Here is a 19,993-nt window from a genome sequence, read left to right on the forward strand (position 1 = left end):
TTTTAGTCTGAATAAATTTTGTACAGCCTCTGGAGATAACTGTAGAATTTTGATGCAGAAAGCACAAATGTGTTTTGAAGACTTTTCCCAAATTCAAAAACATTGAGGATTGTACTGCACTGTTTCCTGCAAGCTCAGGTTCCTCACTGAGCCAACAGCTCAGGTGCTTACACAACTGTAAGTGATCAGCTCAATACTAATTTCTCATAATAAAGCCACTGCTATAAATGAGGAACGGCATTTTTATGTATGCTCTTTCTTACCTGGATAGATGAGACTGCTCAGGGCTCAAATGAGGTGAAGACCAGTAACACAGACATGTTTTAAGGTAAGAAGATGAAAATGAAATGTGAGTATCTGCTGAAGCTGGATGATAATCTGCACCAACAGGGAAAAGGGAGGAATTTGTAGCTCTGAAAACTGTATTCTCTTACAGCAGAGCTGCTGAAAACAATGTGGAAAGAGTCACTGACAGCTTTATACTTTGTCCATTTTTAACTGAATTTGTTGTGGGACAGAACCACATACAATTCAGAATTCTTTGAATAGTTTTGGCAATGGCTTTATACTGCTTAAACGACTTCACAGCCCTGCTACTACACTGTTGGGACTGTTTAACACCCATGGCAGGAGCTGGCAGGCACACTCAGCAAGGCACAAGCCAGCTCCAGTTACAGAGGGTTGTTTCAGTGTTCCTCGCCTGGGCTGTACTGCAGGCAGGATTAGCAGATTCCTTTTGCTTGGCCAGTTGCTAGTCATTTTCAGGGCCCTTTGAAGCTGCCCAATAAACACAGAGTTTATCAAGAAAAGCCAGTTAGTACCATCTCCTGTGTTTATTTTAAAGCTTTTTCTGCCAGTAATTTTCTTAAGCAATTTCAAAAGTAAACCAGCAAAGATTATCTTTGGTAACATCAATCTTTTCCTGTATACAGTAAATAAAAAATGCAGGAATGCAGTTAATCCTTTAATGCCTTTTAAAATCTTTCCTGAGGCACTGCTGCCTGTCACACCAAGCCCTACCAGCTGGGCTGTGGAGCTTGGGCATCAGCCACTTGTCTGCCAGATGGCCACAATCAGTGTACAAATACACTTCAGAACTTGAAACAGCAATGCCAATAGCATTGAGGGCTGTGTGTGCAAGACACTGGTTTTTTAATGTCTTCCTCATGTCGATTTGCATTTCCTACCTTTTCTCACCCTCTGATCTGCTGTGAGTTGTTTAGCACACAGAGAATTAATTATCCACTAAATCCCATTACTGATCCTACCACATGTAGCAAGAAGAACGAGAGATTCCTTAAGTTAAAATCTCCCAGATCAAAGAAACCTGACAGAAGTCAGCAGTCCAGCAGCTGAGTGGGGGCAGAAAGAGCCTGTGTGCTCGCTCACAAAAAGTAAGAATCTGTGTAAAAACAAAGTACCAGAACTTCTAACAATCAAGTAATTGACATGAAAAGAAGAGCACCATGGAGTATATAAACAAATCTTTATTTAAAGCTTTTAAATGGAGCACAGTACTCAATTTCCCTCAGAAAAGGAAAAACTGAAAACTGAAAGATAACCACAACACACGTGAAACTTCTCATAAATGGCTCTATACTGTGTGCAATTGGAGTGGATACTTGCATTTTAATGGTTACTGACTGTGGTCATACATGCACTGGGTAGCTGGAAAGTAATGCACCAGGTCAAGCTCTTGAAAGCGTGTTGCATAGTTATTTAAATTCACTATGAACTACTCTGTTTATCGTCATCCCAGCTATGTGTAGTCAGACAACAAAGATTGTGGTTTTAGAAAAGCTATTGGTACTTCAGGTGTTAAGTAATCATCATCCTGACAGCCACTACTGTGGCTCAAGACCAAGAACTGGCTTTAAAAGTGGGCTGTTAAGCTAAAACAACATCTACGCTAAAGGGGAGCCACCATCTTTTTAAGTATCACTGACAAATTGCACATGTATAATATAGCTATAGGTACACTAGAGAAGCATTCACTTGAAGCTTTCAGTGCATCTGTGCTAAAAAAACCCCTAACAAAACACCCACACTTTAGTTAAAAGCAACCATTTTTCATGTTCAGTAAGTGCAATCCATTGTTAAAACCTTAAGCTGGGTTTTGTGCTTTGCTTGTGCAACCTTTAAGCAGCACAGCACACCTTGGACTCCGGTATGGAGGAGCTGGAAAGGCAGGGCAGGTAATCCCCCAAAGAGCCAGAGGACTGACACTCTAGCAAGGCTCTGCTCTGCTGTGGAACCAAGGCCAGCCTACAGCCCCTCCACAACCACGGTGCTGGTCCACAAGTGCCGTGAATGTGTCCAATGCTCCTTCCCACAGGGAAGCCCCACAACAGCAAATGCCTTTTTTCAGGCCAAATGTTGCACAACAAAATGCTATATCTTCCTGGGATAAGGGATAGCTGCTGCTCCACCGTGTGTGTGACAAGTTAATATATGCTGAATAAATTACCTGCTTTAAAATTATAAACTCTACCTAAAGTTATGCCCTAACACAACAGCAGATTTAGATTAAGATGGGGAAGAAAAAAAATCTTCACCCCTGTATTCGTCCTATTTATTCGGTGTACTCAGTTTCATTGGGCTCCTAATAATTTTCTAATTTCTCTTTTGTAAGACACAATTTTCTGAACAATTATTCTTGTTGACACTTCCTGTAAGAACGAGGAATTGTCTTTTCCTCATATTAGTAATAGAAGAGAAAAAAAATTCTGCCTGAAGTCCTGCAAGCATCTTCATATCCCCAGACACTTCAGAGACAACATTTGAACAAATTTATGGCAAAGAGAACTCAGTGATAAAAATCGTACCATGCTCTTAGAAGAGACGTAAGCTTTTCACCAGTGAGCATTCTGAAGCACTTTTACCCCTTCTAAATCATCTGCTAACAGGAACAGCACAGGACAGCACAGCCCACAATCCTGCCAGTGTGGGGTGAATTTCAATACTAATATAAATTCAATATCAACAAATAGGTAAATAGTTAAAGAGTTGTATTTAAATAGCAAGTAGGTTTATTGTACTTTATGAAAAAGAATAAATGCAAGTTCTTGCACCATTTGTACATAACTATTGTCTGCCTGATGTGCAAGAAGGAAGAGACTAAGAAAATTACTGAAAATCATGTACAATCGCATCCTGTTGGCATCTGGCCTCCCCTGCAACCTTCTTGGTCACGTGTCCAAAGGCAAAAGCCATTACCACCTTTGCAAATTAACCTTAAAGCCTCTCATCACTGTCCTGCATCTCCAAGACCATCACTCCCAATGCTACCAGCACCCGGAAGCAGTCAGTCAGCTTCTTGCCTGCACTCAGCGATACAAAAGCATTCCAAAGGAAAGCAAAACATCACCAAAATATTTTCACTATGCTAATGCTGCACCAGCACCATCTCTATTTAATAAATCCTGTTTGGGTTCAATGCAGAAGTTGTTTTAAGGGAAGGAAAAAAGGAAATATAACCATAAATCTTCCTCTGCCCTTCTTAATCTCAATATGAGTATTTCTCTGTGTTTTAATGCTACATTTCTTAAAATACTTTTCTTGTGCCTGTGATTTACTAAATAAGCATATTTATATAACTACACATGTACCAGTAGACTAATTCAATAAATTAGAGCTCAAAATATTCAACTGTGAGCACACGGATATTTACAAACAGCAATAAATTAAAGATTAAAGTGTGTGTGAAATTAAATAAGCATCTCAAACACATCACCAAGGAGGAACAACTTTTGTACCAAAACTTTACTGACTTCTGTGCCACTACCCAAGGCCAGAAATGTTTAAGGGCCAGAATAAGCAGGGTGCTCACTGCTCTTGCCCACACACAGAGCACAGCCAGGCTGGGAGATGGGGTGGAGGCACAGCCAAGGGCTCCGGGTCACAGCCGGGAGCCACCACGGGAGTCACTGTGACACAGCCCCTGGGCACCAGGCCTGCACTTGCACTCGCCTGCCAGTGTCCCCAACAGGAACAGGCACAGGCATCAACACCCATCACTTCCATTCAGAAGGCATGCACCCACACCAAACAAACTAAAGAATTCATTAAGAATATTAAGCCATAAAATGTAACTCAAACATTTTGAGAGTGATTTGTAGATGTAGAAATCAAAATTCCCCATTTCCTCACTTGCAGAGAGTGGAGGGTAGTTCCAGGGCTATTCTCTGCAAGAGAAGGCATGTGACTGGAAAAGAATGCCTAGAGTGGGATGGTACAATTTGTCCCAACAGGAACTAGATAAGGACAGCTGCTCCCCCAGCACTGCAGTTACACAGCCATGGCAGTGACTGCAGAGAAGGTATTACGCTAAAAGAGGGGAAGACATGGGCGACAATGCAATGGACAAAGCTTCTTAGAGATGAAGCCTTTTAAGGACCGTCCCCATGTTACTGATGCTTCTGCATATACACATTGACAGTTCTCTCTCACCTGCAGGTGCAATGAAGAACCTCTGCAAGCCTCAGTGCACCTAAGTTTATCAAATCAAAAATTAAAAAAAATTAATAGGAAGTGCAAATTAGGGCAGGTAGCTCTCTATTAGTATCCTTACTTGAAAAAATTATTTATCTGCCCAAAGGCCTTCCCAATCTCAAACTGAAGGATTATCAAATCCTATAAAACCCATGAAAGGTTTCTGCTGATCAAAAAAACTTCCAAGAAGTTCCAGCTACCTGCTGTCACTTTACAAACTGCAGGAGGCAAGAAACTTGCAAGGAAGAACTTGAATGTATACAACTGGGGTTTATATTTTGTTTAGTCAAAATGAACTATATTAGAACTTCAGGTACACCAGCATCTTTTAGTGGTATTTTTAAAGAAATAGCTCAAATGTATGAACAAAATGTGAATGATCCAAATAATTCAGTCTTTACCTTTACTACTTTTCAAGCAAGTCACAACCAAGGATTCACTGAGTCTCTCCTGTAGATCTTTATGTCCTTTTCCTAGGTACTTCCAGGCATTTACAGCCCTGGAGTTAAGGAGAGCAGTAAAAGTCGCCCTTCCAGCACACAGGCATCAGGAATTTTAAACTGCTGGTGTTAGGGAAGCTGTTGAACCTTGGCCTGTAAGAGGGTAACAAAGCACAATTCCTGCACTTAAGACTACATCTCCACTCCTGGCACTCCCCTGTCTGTTTATTTGCCATTCCCTATTGGGCAGACAGTCAGCAACTACCTGTAAAAATAAAAGGTGCTAAAAATATATAACTCTTCTTGTAAAATATCACTCGCTGGTACAGAAACTCACCATGTGAAAAGCAGCTGAGTGATCTTTACCGCATCCTGGTTTCCCTACTTCCACCACCTTGCCTGAAGGCCCCCAGAACTGAGGGAGGCAGCAGACTCCCTGGGCACAGAACTGGTAAGTTTCACAAAGTTTTTGACAAAGTACAGTAAGGAGGCAAGAGCTTAAAGCAGTAAAAGAGAGGTCCAACAAGACCCAATTTTGAGGTGGCCAAACACCTTGCAACAGATTTTCAGAATTCTTGTGCTACAGGTAAGAACAGCGAGTGGGAAAGAATACCGCACTTAAAGAATGTGACCTAGAACTGCACAGCTTACTTGTTTCTGCAGATGAAGGTGGACTTTCTTCTATTTTTACTCCAGTGAATGTAGCAATGCAGCTGCATTTATTCTGCTGAAGTCAGAAACAAGTGCAGAAAAAAACCAACTGTCCCCTAATACTGCCTGACATGACAGTTCATAGCATATCCTTCATTCATCTTGTCTGCCTGAGACTGTTTTCATGCTGCTAGATTAGTAATAATCATCACCATAACCAGTACAGACCTCCAAACCCACAAATGTCAGTTTCTCAGGACGTTTGAGAGAGAACTGTATGACTGAGCTTGGATCAATGACTTCTCAGGAGACATGCAGCCCTTAAGTTTACAATGTACACTATAAAAATATAAGACACACAATACCCTTTTCTGTTTCTAAAGTAATAATTATTTTCTATTACATCTTTCCCCACTTCCTGGTAGGATCTCCCACAGATTTTGGTTACTTGGAGGAATTTAATACAAGATTCTATTTATTCATTTTATTGACTTATTCAGAAGGGTCTGATTGAGCTTTGTCTTCACCAGGCAACACAAACTGGAACCTGAATCATCATCTATTTTCTTAAAAAGAGGAACTTGCAGAAATAAACACTTCAACATGTCTCTTCTCCAACAGTCACTGAATTTGGAGTTTTAACGCGTGTATTTAACTCAATAAAACAAATATCACTAACTTGCATGGAACATTAAACACTTGGAGAGGCAGGTGGTTTAGAGAACCTGGTTATTTCTACTGAGAGGGATTTAAAATCTCCAAGTTGACTTATGAGTATTAGGCAAACCTCTTAATAACACCAGTGCATTTATGTCAGCAATTATTTTTCACACAGAATGCCAAGGGACACAAAATATTAATTTTCCAATATGCATACAAAAATAATTTCTTACTCCTTTAACCAGTTTATGAAGTTTCTTTTGCAGCTTTCCAGTCAATATGTGTCTAACTAAAATAAGTTAATACAATCATTTGTATGGGCTGCCTGCACACCGGGCAGGGTTTGTTCCTCTTCTTCAGCTTTTTTGCACACGTAAAACATGACATGAGGTGTCCCGTTTTGCCATGTACTATGCAGCCATTTTTAGGTCTACTCTGACATATGACACATGGCTCTATGCTGGTAACAGGCAGACTGGATTCCATGCTTTCCTCTTTGTCTTGTGTTTCTCTCTTCTCAGGTTCCTTGAAGTCCTCCTGACTGCTACAAAACATGCTGCTTGACGTTGATGGCTGGGAATAACCTTCACTTTCCTGGGACTCAGAAATCTGTACTGCTTTATCCTCATTCTCATCCACAGCTGGTTCTTTATCTTCAGTCATTCTTGTTTTCTTGCAGTCAGGAACATCAAAACCTTCTCCAGACTCTGAAAGGAAGGAGCCTTCTAATTTGCTCTTTTCCAATTTCACATTCTTTTCATCTGGAAGCCAATCCTCACGAAGGGCCCAGCATCTGTGGCAATGTCGTGGAAGCGGAGGATTCATTTCATTACATTCGGGACACTTCCAATAATCCTTTAGTGAATCAAAGGTTGGAACAGCTTAAGCTACTTGGAACACTTACAACTGAAGTATTCAGAGATTATAAACAATTTATTACCACCAAAATAATTATTGAGCTATCAACTTGTTTATAATTTTAAAACTCCATTCAGTGGCTTTGGCCCCATTTCACAGTTCTAGATTAAAATGGTTCTTATTTTAAAATGACTCTGGCTTTCCTTCTTTTTGCAATAGGTTTGCGAATAGAACAATTTATTACTTCTTATGCAAAACTGAAGAAACCAGACCACAAAATTCTTCAGGTGACCTCACGGAAAACTTGTTAAAAAGGTCATAATTTCCCTTCTTTTCGACTATAGACTTCTGCAATGGGAACTATTCAAGCCTGAGGGCCTTTCCCCTGCGGTTTGCTGAGCTGTTGGTGCACAAAACGGCCGGGGGAGGGCACTCCAACACAGCCGCATGAGAGAAAACCTCGGCCAATGGAAAAAGAGACGGGAAGAAGGAGGGAAAAGAAAAAAAAATAAAAGGGGAAAAAACCCGTGGTTTTTCAGCCTCTCAGAGGTTACTCCATACACTGCAATGAAAATCAACCTCTATTTTGTTAAAAATACATTTCTTTTTTAAGGAGAGAGACCCTTCTTAGAAATAATGCAAGCTGTGGGGGGAATCAAAACAAAAAAAACCAATCCACAACTTATTTACACGAGTCCTGAATAACATCAGTAACATCAAAAGCTTAAAAGATCAATTTTAAATCCTAAAAATAATGTACAGGCAGCCTTCATTTTCCAAACATAAGCACTGCTATGTTTTCAGAAGGTGGTCAGCCCTGTCTTTCACACACAAAGTCCCTCCGTCCTACAGACTATCAAGGGACTGGAACAGTTCAGACAGTTCCACAAAACAGCTTTAATTCAAGCTTCAGTTGTGAGAAGCAAATAAGGAAAGAGTGCACACTAAAATGCAGTGTTTTTTCACATAAATCTCCACACTTTGCCTCAAGACTGTAAATTTCTTCCCACTATTCAAGAATGTTCTCATAGAATGTAGTAAAAACATCTTTTAATTTTACAGTACTGTTCTGAAAAAAGGCTTGCCTTCACATCTGTATCTTACAGATGCCTTAATTCAAGTTGGAAAATAAAACTAGGTATTCTGACTTACAGTGAGAGTTTTTTAAATGTGCATTACTAAGATTTTAATTTTTTTCCATTTTGTGCAGAAAGTTAGATTTATGCTCCAAATAATTTCCTTCCATTAAATCAATGAAATGGTAAATTAGTGCAGGATTGGGGTTTTTTAAATGGATTAGGAAGCTTATTAATTATTAAAAAAAAAAAAATCAAGATTCCTTAATAATCACATGTTCAATGATTAAAATATTGTATTGGAACCTTCACGTGTAGAAGAAAAAGTCAATTTAATTCTTAAAAAATCACTGGTAGCAATAGAATTCATCTATACTTCTTGATCTACTCTGTCAGTTTACCCAACTTATGATGCTTCACTAGACAAGTTTTTACTCACAGCTAGAGAAATCTCTGGATCTTCATCAAATGAATCAGCATCGCTATCTTCATCCTGGTAAATAGTCAGCTGATAAACCTGATTAAAATTAAAAAAAAAAACGAACAAAAAACTGGATTTTGGCATTTCATTAAAAACCCAAGATATTTTAAACTTGATAGGATTTTCAGATAGGGAGCTACTGGAGAGTCTCCAGGGATGGGCTATTAAGATTATTAATGGATTAGAGGAGCTCTCACGTGAGGAAAGGCTGAAAGAGCTGGGACCGTTAAGCCCGGAGAAGACTCAGGGCAGGAGGTGCCTGATCAATGTGGATAAATACCTGAAAGCATGGCACCAAGAACACAGAGCCATGCTCTTTTCAGTGGTGTCCAGTGGCAGGACAAGAGGCAACTAGCACAAATTAAACACAGGAGGTTCCCTCTGACTGTCAGGAGACACTCTGTACTGTGAGGGTGAAGGAGCACTGGCACAGGTTGCCCTGAGCACGTATGAAGCCTCCATCCTTGAAGATATTCAAAAGACATCTGGACATGGACCTGGGCGATCAGCTCTGCCTGAGCCAGGGCAGATGGATAAGATGAACTCCAAAGGCCCCTTCCAACACCAGTTATTCTGCAATTCTCAAAACTACTGTCTGGAGCAGGGGCACACCTCAATCCTTTGTTCCTCCAAATCCTATCTTGGGGTGCAACTGTGCACTACACTACAACTTAGTGTTCATCAGTACAGTCGGTCCCATTCAGCCTCTCAAATACCACCATCATGTATGTCCCTGGTGAATTCTGCCTCCGGTACTTACCCAATCTTGCCATGAGCTGATCAACCTCTTTGAAGTAACAGATAACTAACCCAGAAAGAAAACCCCATATACATTCTCACTTCATTCCTGACAGTCCAGAAATCTCTTGAAAATTATGTAATCACAATTTTTCTGTCTTCTTGCCTACTAATAAAAATTTCTAAAACTTTGGTTCAGCATCTCTATGAAACATTTACATTCACAGAGGCAAAAAACTTGGAAATACCCCTTTGTAAAAAGTTATTCAGAAATGTTTCCTTTGGTATCAAGTGTTGTCAAAGCTCAACACATACTCTTAGAACTAAATGCAGAAAAACTAAAGTACACATGCTGCCACAGACTCCAACAGCTGGTGAGTGAAGTTAAGCACCCAGACTTTCCTATCCAGCCCATTTCAGAGCCTGCAGAAAGCCTCAGCACTGTTTCAGTCACTGCCTGGTGGGTGTATAAGGGTGACCCAACTGCACTGACGTGATTTAAGGAACAACTGGGTGCAGATTTTGATACAGCCCATGCAGTCAGAAAATATACCTGAAGAGTTCTCCTTGGAAACTTACAGGAATATTTCAGGCTGAGATGCCTTTTCCTCCTCATCCCCTCCCCCCAGGGTCAAACAAGGAAAGCAGATAGTACCTCATCATCTTCATCTGTGAGCTCCTGCCCTTCTTCATTATGGCTATAATCTTCTGAATAAACAGACTCAACTTCAAACTCGACACTGAACTGGTCTGATACAGAACTGTGGTCAAACCAATCAGAGTTTTCACTTAATGAACTAGCATCAAGATCCTAAAAAGAACCAAAAAAACAAAGCACACATTCAACCTTACCAGTCCATACACATAGCATTACTTTTAAAACAACTCTTAGAATAAAACTGCACTACTCAGTATAATTAGCTATGGAAGAAAAACGTCCAGCTGCTGGTAGAGTACTTTTTATGAGATAAGCAAATTACAGGTTGGTAAAAAAAAAGCTAGGTCTGAAAGCCTTTTGTTGGCTCTGTAATAAGAAACTGCACTCAGCCTACGGCCAGCTGAAAGGCTGCCATTATTATTTCAGAAAGTCCCTCCTAAGAAGTGGAAGAACAGATGCAAGAAGATGGTATCTTTTGGCTGTGTGTCATTAAATTCTTTACTCTCATCAACTTTGCTTAATCTGAGACTGTGGCTAAACAATTACAAAATAGGAAGACTGAAGATACAGTATTAGTTCTGTCAATTTAGAACACAGTATGTGACTAGGAATTGTTAGTTTAGCTCTTTATGACTTAATCTAACCACAAATAATTTGCCTTGGTGTTTGCTAAAAACAATACAAAACTTCCAAGCAGTAGCATGGCAAATGAATACGATGGGCTATCAGCATACATTCTACTGGATACCGTTACCAAAGCTGTACCACAACTACAAACTAATTCTGAATTACGGAATGTCTACGACTCTTTTCCTCTCTTACCATTCTAAGAAGTACTTATTTTAAAGCACAAAATACATCTGACATTTTTCCATGCTGTGCCAAGCAGTGAGGATCTTGGTTTTTAAAGAATATTCCACGTTAATATTTTAAAAAATTTCACTTCAGCTTTGCCAGCAGATCCGTGCAAGACCTTACTCCACTCACACACCAACTTTTCTTTCAACCTCTTCTCCTTCCTCAGACACCACTGAAGGCACTGCTGCTTTTAATTAAGAACATTATGTTTTCAGATGCATGCTTGCACTTGTGGCATCTGCAAAATTCGTACCGCAAAAATATTTTACATTTCTATTTTGACTTACAGGAATGGAAAGAGAATCTGTTGAATCACTGCTGTTGCTTCTTTCACGGCACAGACCACTGACTACACACCATGAGAGACTTTCATCAAACGTCAATGAAATGCTGTCTGACTTGTGTCGCTTTCTTCTGTCACTATGCAGTTCATCTGACGAATTTTCTTCTGGGCACAGTCAAGAATTTTTTATTACTCAAAAAACATCTATGCACTGTGCAGTTATGAATATTCTAAACAGAAGCTTAACATATAATTTACTATAAAGAAATCTAATAAAATAAAATATTTCAGTATTTTTTAATGCGGCAAAAAGGCACTGAGACTTATTTTAAAAGACATAATAACACTTACACCCATATAGTGTGAAAAATTTCTGAAACCAGGATTTCAGGGGCTGGCTTTCCCCACTTGTCCCATCAGTACAGCTTATGAATGGCAGTACCCACACGCAAAACAATTGCAAATTTGAAAGAATTTTTACTCCACACATGACACGTTAAACTCTTCCTAATTTTAAGAAATACCATTAGAATTTTACTTGTCCTCACTCCCTCTACAGGCAATAGAGAGAAAGGCACTTTCAGAGGGCTTCTGAGTTCATCCCGGAATTTGCAGGTAGACAGAGCAATTAGCTCACAGGTCACACGCATACAGAACACCTCGTGCTGAACAAGGTAAGCTCAGGTTCAAGTTTCAGACACCTCAACAAATTTATCAGTGAATAGTTGCACTATATGTAATTGTATTTACTCAACAAGATTTTGGTAACAAACCATTAGAACTTTCACGACCCTAGCAAGAAAATCTTCGAGACATACTATGCAAAAGCTGAACTCTGAAAGCATTGCTTTAAGTTCTGCTTACTAAGCATGCTTCGTTTGAAGGCAAAAAGACAATGCTTTTTAAGTACACTGTGTTTTGGAACAACCACCTACAGCAATGAAAGGAGTAAGGGTACAGCATTTTAGGGGTAGGTAAGTCAAAATTCAGCTCCATTGACTTTTAGAGCATTTGGTAAAAAACGTGTTGTAAATTCAGAATGTCAGTGCAGCGGAGCGAAAACCTCCCAAGATGACAACAAGTTTTGGTTCAACAGGCCTCAGGACGAGTCTGCTGCCCCCCCCACAGGTGCCTTCTGCACCCACCCTCTGTTGCCCAGCTTCTCCCTCGCCTCGCAAAACACACTGTGACAATCCACAAGTCTTCAAGTCTTGAATCTTTCATTGTAAAAAAAAAAAAAAAAGAGAACAAAACACTTGTACATACTTTGAGACTTCTCTTATTTTCCCTTGGTGCTTCTTGGCTCAGCCCCTCTCTTTTCTTTTTTCCGCCCTGAGAGCCCCACCAAACTTGGTGCCCCCAGGCCCAAGGGCTGCTCCTGTCCATCGTTGTCCTCATTTAGTTGTCATGGCTCCATGCCGTATTGATACTGTATCACCACAAGGTCTCTATACACTATTTAAGTGGCTCCAAAGGAGCCGCTACCATCCCAATTTAACAAGAATAGTGGTTTAAAGGGAAGATTTCCTATAAATTAGAAAAAAAGTGTATATAAAAACACTATATTAAAAGAACTTTTAAGGTTGTAACAAACTAATAAATGGATGCAAAGACAAGAGTTAATAATCAAACCTACAATAAGTAAGCACAACACAGGACCTATGTGCTCTGGGTCGTGCCTAAGTATTACAGGTTGTGATGTTTAACCAAGACTTTCCATCCTTTCATCAGTTTTAGTTACAACATTAAAACATTCTTTTAATGTAGTGCAAACCGCTCAGCAACGCAGCACTGGTTTTGGACGGACTTAACGTAACAGGGACTACGAGGGACACAAAAAATACTACTTGAAAGCTGAGGAACTGAAAAATGTTCTGGAGCAAGTGAAGAAAAGAAGTTCTACCCAGCGACAGAAGGTTATCACTGCCCAGGTAATTACAACCACCTAGTCACGAGGTAAGAAAGTAAGTGATGGAACAAACTAACATAAGAAATTCCACAGAATAGCATTTAAGTAGAACTGTAGAGAACACTTCCATTGAGAAACTCTTTCAGGTTTATGCTAACCAGCTTGTTACTGCTACTTATCAGAAGAAACAATTTGTATTCTGAAAATGTATTTGCCAGTGATTATTGAATAACCACTGTAAAGACAAAGGGGAGGTAAATATGATGCTTAGGTCACCAGATGTTTTAACAAGTGCTTAATGAATGGTGAGATACCTGAATATATCCAAAATCATCCTGTGTTACTACCACACCTTTGGTGCCTCCTACCAATTGAAGTCCAAAGAAAACTGGCTTTAGTGAACAAAAAAAAAGTCAAATTTTGTGGCTGTCTACAGAGGGAATTAAAATGAATTTGATGGTATCAGTCGATTACAAACAAAAGTGCTCTCATCATGAAGATAACATAACTGATAAAGTCCTGCTGATGTGAACAAGTTTAACAGAGCTGCGGAGCAAGTTATCCATCATCTCACTAACAATTCTAGAGATCCAAACTGTAACGTGACACTGGAGCAATGCAAAGAGTTGTGTTTTTCTTTCAGACTGAACATTTTGTTTTAGATAAGCAGAGAAACATGAGTAGTATTTGTCAGGAAGGCAAGAGAATGTGGCTTTTCCCCCTAAGTGGCTATGCTACTGAAAGCTCTGCATCATAAATCTACAGATACCAGATTCACTGTGTGTCCTCCTCCTAGAAGATGTAGTGGGTTGGGAAATCACGTTTGATGAAGTCTGCTTCTCTTCTAACTCTTGCACAGACTCCTGGTAACAGAAATACTGAGTAAGCCTGAGCATGAATATGAGGTAAAGTACTAGAATCAACTTACTGCATTAAGCCATTGACACTGTCATGCAAAACTAAATAGAATTTACAACTCAGAAATTTATTCAAATAAAATAAAAATAGCACCTTAATAACATTTTCTTCTTCAAGCTGAGATGTGGCATCATCCTCAGGTGTGTCACGAAGGGCAGAGTCTGAAACCAAACCAAAATAAATCCCATAATACAACATAGCAGAAAAAGTCCATTTCAGGCTCAAAGAGTAAATTCTAAATAAAACTTAAAATCCAGACATCTCGCAACAATGGAAAAAACCACACTACTCCTTTGCTTCTCAGCTGTGTGCAGCACATTTCCTGTAACATTACTGAAGTGGGAATGTGGGGAGAAAGAATAAACGTCAACTGAATGCAGCTCAGAATTTTATTATAAATGGCTTCAAATGAAGGCTGTACATAAGCTGTGAGTCTGCAGATATGAAAGAATATATGCACAAAATGTAATTACTTCCTCCTCTCCAAACTGCTTTTTACTACTTATCATCTTATGGGAACACTGAGTTAAAAAGACATAAAATAGAAGAAAAATTAGCTGTTGTTAATGATATATGCTTACTAACAGACAGATCCTGAATTACTAAAGACTCTTTCATGAAAAAAGAATTGAAAGATAAATTTAAGTTTGTAAGCTTAACAATGAGGATGACAAAGAGAGCAAGTTTCCCATCTTCAGCAGCTGAACACTTGCCTTTGGGAAAAATTAGAAACAAAGGATGTCTTTATACAGATTTAGAGGCCAATTTACAAAATGGCTTCCATTGTTTAACTTCGGTTTCATACCCTGTGTATTAGGCAAAAATTACAGCCATATTGAGCATTTTTATACTGCAGGACTGCATGTAACAATTCTCCATTCAAGGAGTGGCTACCCACACTCACCACAAAGCTACTTTTTTAAGGTATACAGACCTTTTAAAACAGGGCTGAGTGTAGCTAAGAATGATCAATTCTAAAGGTACTTCACATTCAGTTGTGAAAATTAAAATAGAACTTTAACAGAAAAAAAAAAAAAAAAAAAGGACCATCTGCCCTTATTTCACTGCTGGCCTAAGTTCAAGAAGCTAATTTTTCATAGTAAAAATTTTTATGTTGTTGAGGGCTTTATCCATACCAAATACAAGCAAATGACTTAAGTTTTTTAGTACTCATTTTGTTCAGCTGTTTCTTCTGGTTCTAGTGCAATAAAATTACCCAAATGCTCTGTTCAGAATTTTTTTCTTCTCCTGAAGAAACAGTGTTTGCTCTGATTCACTATTTGTGATTGTTCTGGACCGTAGTGAGTAAAGCCAAATAGCTAATGATGGAGAACTCACTGTTATCTGATCACTACCTGCAAGATGCATTATATAAATTATGCTTTCCCTACTGCTGTTTCTCAAAACAAATCATCCTCCTAAACTAGCTTACCTTGTTGATTGATTGCTATCAGATTTCTGGAAATCATTGAATATAGTCTCCTTAAACAGGGATAAAGAAAGAGATGGTACAAGTTAGGTACATGTAATCATAAAAGAGAGCTTACCATCTTTGAAGATGCAAAGAGTTAAAAAAGGGACATATGCATTACGTTCTTCATTATTTCCCAACCAGACTCTCAGAAAGGAATCCCATTTTACCTGTGTTCTTTTACTGAAAAGCTTGTAACTCCAAATAAATCCCCCAGGAGATCATTTGCACAGTGTACAATATGCTGTTGTTTTTCATCATATAATTGTTTAGACATAATATATTGTCCAATATAGAATATTACCTGTGAAATAAATAAAATACAGATATTAAATATTGGTTGTTGCTTCAAGTTTAAGTGTAAAAGACAAAGTACATTAAATACACTGAAATTTGCTCTTCAAACTCTAAACACCCAAAACTATCTCTGAGCTGACAGATTTTCATGTATTACTCCAGAAGAATGCTGCTATCTTACTGACCACCAGGAACTTTTGCTCAGATTTATGAGAAACTTGCCAAATACCCAGTTACAAGTCAGCGGCAGAATAAACACAGTGTCTTACCTCAATAATTTCTAGAGAGGCTATGAACAACACTGCCCCCCCCATTCACCCAAAACAGAACAATTTATCTGTACTCACTGTAGTCTACCTTTAGTGGTTAAAAGTTCTCACCTCCTTCATAGTAAAAGTGTCCTTTTCAGCCCCAGCTAACTTTAACAACTTCAACAATAGTGGCTTTGGTTTAACCTGTGTGTGGAAGTAGAAAAACAGAATGTACTAATTATTCACCAAAAAAAGTTATTTTTACAGGTTGCCTTCCTCCTTCTGTATTAATCGGATATGCAAACATACAACTGCATTTAAACCTAGCTACATTCAAGTTTTTAATTTTGCAAAGTTAAAATTTAAAAGCAAATACAAAATAAAAGCAAATATGAACCAACCATACTAAATTTCTCATACACTGTACATCTTAGCTCAAATCCCAGTCTTTCATTGTCCCCTGGCTTCAGCTGGGATAGTTAAATTTTCTTCCTAGTAGCTGGTACAGTGCTGTGTTTTCGATTTAGCAGGAGAATAATGTTGACAACACACTGATGTTTTTGTTGTTGCTAAGCAGCTACACTAAATCAAGGACTTTTCAGTGTCCTATGCTCTGCCAGTGAGGAGGTGCACAAGCCATGAGGGAGCACGGCCAGTACGGCTGACCCAAACTGGCCAAAGGGATATTCCATACCACAGAACGTCAGGCCTAGTTAAAAACAGGGGAGCTGGCCAGGAGGTGCTAATTGATGCTTGGGGATGGGCTGGGCATCCATCAGCAGGTGGTAAGCAATTGCACTGTGCAACACTTGTCTTCCTTGGATTTAACTGCTCTCCTTTTTTTTCTTTACTATTATTTATTTACTAATATTAATATTAGTAATTTTCTTTACTATTATTATTATACTCTATTTCAGTTACTAAACCCACAGGTTTTACCTTTTTTTCTACTTCCCCCATCCCACCACAGTGGGGGGTGGGGGTCGGGGAACAAGCGGCTCCATACTACTTAGGTGCCAGCTGGGGTTAAACCTCAACACACTGGGAAATACAGATTCCTTAACTGGACCTACAGGATTTGTTTATTAGTTCTGAGTCTAGGGCTGCATCCTGGGGAATTTCGCTTCACTCCTTTAACCATTAAGACGACTCCCAAAGGGGAGGGAGGATGGAAACAGACTTCTGTGACTGTCAGGTCCAGAGTGCAAGTCATAAAGAAAAGCACTGGTCCACCTCTTTCTTATTCTCTTTCTGTGACAGTTTCTGGGGTTTTGGTTTTGCATTTGCCAGCTGGGCTGCTTTACCTCTGAAGACTATTCTTAGCTGGGACAAGCACACCCTGCCTTTTCAGTTGTACTTCACTCACTCCTACCTCTGCAATGGCCTCCCACCCACTCACCATGCCAGCAGTTTAATCTACAGCCAGTCTATGACAATTTCCGAGATAGAGGAAGGAAAAGTTAAACAAGAAAAATCACTTCCTCCATACAGCACCAGTGCAGCAGATGAGAACAAGCTGCAGGGGCTGCCACGATAGCAAAGCCTGTGGAGCCACTGATGCTCCCAGCGCAGTATATTCTACTGCCGCCTCTTTAACACTAGCGTAACCATTCGAAACCCAAGGTAATATTTAGCTATCCTGATATATTACATAAAATAAAATGTAAAAAATAAACACAGAAGGGAAAAAAACCCCCAAAAAACGGAGAAGCGTGAATAAAATATTATGAGACAAGGAATAAATGTTTAAAGGAAGGGTGGAGGACGGGAACTTCCCTACATTCCATTCCAAAGATCTGCTAAAACCAACGTTAAGTTTTAGTGAGTTAACAAGAGATTAGTTGCAAGAATTACAGATAATCAAAAAAAAAGATAAATTTGTGGACAACATTAGCTGTCTATTCACCTCTTCCTAAGAACTAAACTATTTAGAACATGCAGCATATACTAGAGCTTCATAAAGGAAGCAAACAATAACTTATTCAAGTACTGACAGCTGACAGTAGGAAGGCACAGTTTCAGAACTCTGAATCCACAACTAAGCCCACTTTTCCGTCCCAGCCCTCTCTTCCTGACTCCTCCAAGTATGAAGTTCTTCAGCCTTGCAGATCTGACAGCAGACAGTAATATCACAATTTGATGACGTAAAAAAAAAGACACAAATGAAAAAAAAAAAATCGAACAGTCTGCTGTTCTGCTATTTTACTTTTTTGAAGTTCTACTGTCAATTGTACACTTTTAAGCTTTACCCTTCTACACAAACTAATCCAGTTCAACCATCATCGTACATATGCCATTTTTAACTCGCTTTTCAGGAGTAAAAGGCTTCCATCCTCAGGAAAACTTAAGCACAAGACAGCAGAACTGCCACCGTATCATGGAAAGCCTGGAAATGCAAAGCCATAAACACAAATGCAGACTCTTCTTACAACCTGCTTAGGAATCCCAACACATGAGAAGGTCGAAAACCTTCAGATTATTTCACCAACAGTATGGTTTGTACGGAGATTTTCCACAGCTCTTCAATTATGATCTGTTAACAATTTTCACCACAAAATACTTACCACGATCATATCGGCTCATAAGATCGTCTTTATTAAAAGAAAGCAAAAAACATCAAAGGATGTTTTCAGAAGGAAACAGTCTAGATCTAAACCATCACCCTCTACTCTCAACTATGAATAAGATTCGCTTACTACAGAACCAAAGAGAGACCACCTTCACTAGCTGGACTTCCTGGCTTTTCTCCAACCATCGCTCGCTAAGCACAGTGATTCTTCTGAATTAGCCCCTAAAAACTCTGCAAAAAGCATGCAAAAAACCCCCGCGTCCAACAGGTTACTGACCAGCGCCTCTTGCTCCGAAGAGGTGACAGAGGAGGCATCCGTAAGGGAGGACATCTTGGTATTGCACATTTGCCTGCAGTTAAGGGGAGAACAACCTCAGAACGCGGCACTCAAGCGATACAACGCGGGCGGGCGGCAGCCGCCACCCCGGCGGAGCCCACTCACCTCGGTGCCTCGTCCAGCCCACACGCCGGACTCCAGCGGCGGTGTCTGGGCCGAGTCGGGCCGGGCCGGGCCTTATATAGCGCTGCCAGGAGGCAAGTCAGGGCTTAGCTCCCGCGCCGGCCCGGCCCGGCCCGACATGCCTGAGCATGACCCGCAGCGCCGCCGCCGAGTCACCGCGGGGGGCGGGCGGGCGCGACGGGCCGGCGCTGACTCACCGCGGCCGCCGAACGGGGGGGGTCCGGCGGTGTGGAAGGACGGCGACGTGGAGGAACAGCGGCGTCCACGCACCCCCGCCCGCCCGGCCCGGCGCGGCCCGGCCCCGCTCCCCCAGCGGGAGGCCCTCCCCCAGCACCGAAGGCCGCACGAGCGACAAGCGAGACCCCCCGGCGCCGCCCCAGCCCCCGAACGAGCCACGATTGATCCCCACGCACCGCCAACCACGCCCGCTCCGCTGCCCGGCCCGCGGCGGGCGGGGCGCCGGGACCGCCGGAGCCCTGCCCGGACCCTCTACCGCGGCCCCGCCGCGCCGCGCGCGCCGCCCGCCGCCATGTTGGTGGCCGCAGCGCCCCCTGGCGCGCCGAGGGGCGGGGCGGGCCCGGCGGGCGCAGAGCCCTGGCGGGCAGGGCCGCGGGGACGGCGGCCGCCGACCCGGAACAGCGCCGCGGCATACAGCTGCGCTTCCAGCCGTCCTTCGTGCCCTCCGAGTTGTTTTTTTCACTGATATTTAAGAGATGGACCTAGGAGAAAACTTTACATCCAAAGAGAATTGGATGTTGTCGTCCTGTGTTCTTGTCAACTCCCATTCTGTAATTTTCTGTGTCTTTTAAATGGAGGGCATTTGGAAGTATGTTACTTTCATAGGTACTTACTACTTGCTGCACTTCAACTCGAACTGGTTAGGTTTTAGTCTGACTGCCTTTTCTAATTCTCAGGTTTTTTCTT

At 40.9% G+C, this 19,993-nt stretch overlaps 1 protein-coding gene across 3 annotated transcripts; it reads right to left on the minus strand.

The window, feature by feature from the left end:
• Positions 1-1,467: 1,467 nt before the first annotated feature.
• MDM2 (MDM2 proto-oncogene) lies at positions 1,468-19,617 on the minus strand. 3 transcript variants are annotated; one of them, XM_082280685.1, is made up of 11 exons: positions 19,483-19,617; positions 18,887-18,959; positions 16,170-16,244; positions 15,663-15,796; positions 15,454-15,503; positions 14,115-14,182; positions 13,873-13,966; positions 11,199-11,356; positions 10,051-10,206; positions 8,616-8,693; positions 1,468-7,097 (listed from the first exon to the last, which is right to left on the minus strand). In XM_082280685.1, the coding sequence occupies exons 2-11, from the start codon at positions 18,953-18,955 to the stop codon at positions 6,528-6,530; spliced, it is 1,452 nt and encodes a 483-aa protein (XP_082136811.1). In that variant the 5' UTR covers positions 18,956-18,959; positions 19,483-19,617; the 3' UTR covers positions 1,468-6,527. The 3 variants fall into 3 exon arrangements, with proteins under 3 accessions (XP_082136811.1, XP_082136809.1, XP_082136810.1); XM_082280683.1 differs by having other exon boundaries at positions 11,199-11,359; XM_082280684.1 differs by lacking the exon at positions 19,483-19,617 and adding an exon at positions 19,052-19,128 and having other exon boundaries at positions 11,199-11,359.
• Between the last annotated feature and the right edge of the window lie 376 nt (positions 19,618-19,993).

Source organism: Coloeus monedula (genome assembly GCF_965178545.1).
Source record: "Coloeus monedula genome assembly, chromosome: 4".
Taxonomy (NCBI): Eukaryota; Metazoa; Chordata; class Aves; order Passeriformes; family Corvidae; genus Coloeus; species Coloeus monedula.

Excerpts from the sequence above, each read along its gene's own strand:
- MDM2 (XM_082280683.1), bottom strand. The coding sequence starts at position 18,955 with ATGTGCAATACCAAGATGTCCTCCCTTACGGATGCCTCCTCTGTCACC. Across the intron at positions 15,504-15,662 it reads TTTTCAGTAAAAGAACACAG|GAGACTATATTCAATGATTT; the intron begins GTAAAATGGGAT and ends TCCCTGTTTAAG. Across the intron at positions 7,098-8,615 it reads ATCCAGAGATTTCTCTAGCT|GATTATTGGAAGTGTCCCGA; the intron begins GTGAGTAAAAAC and ends GATTCACTAAAG.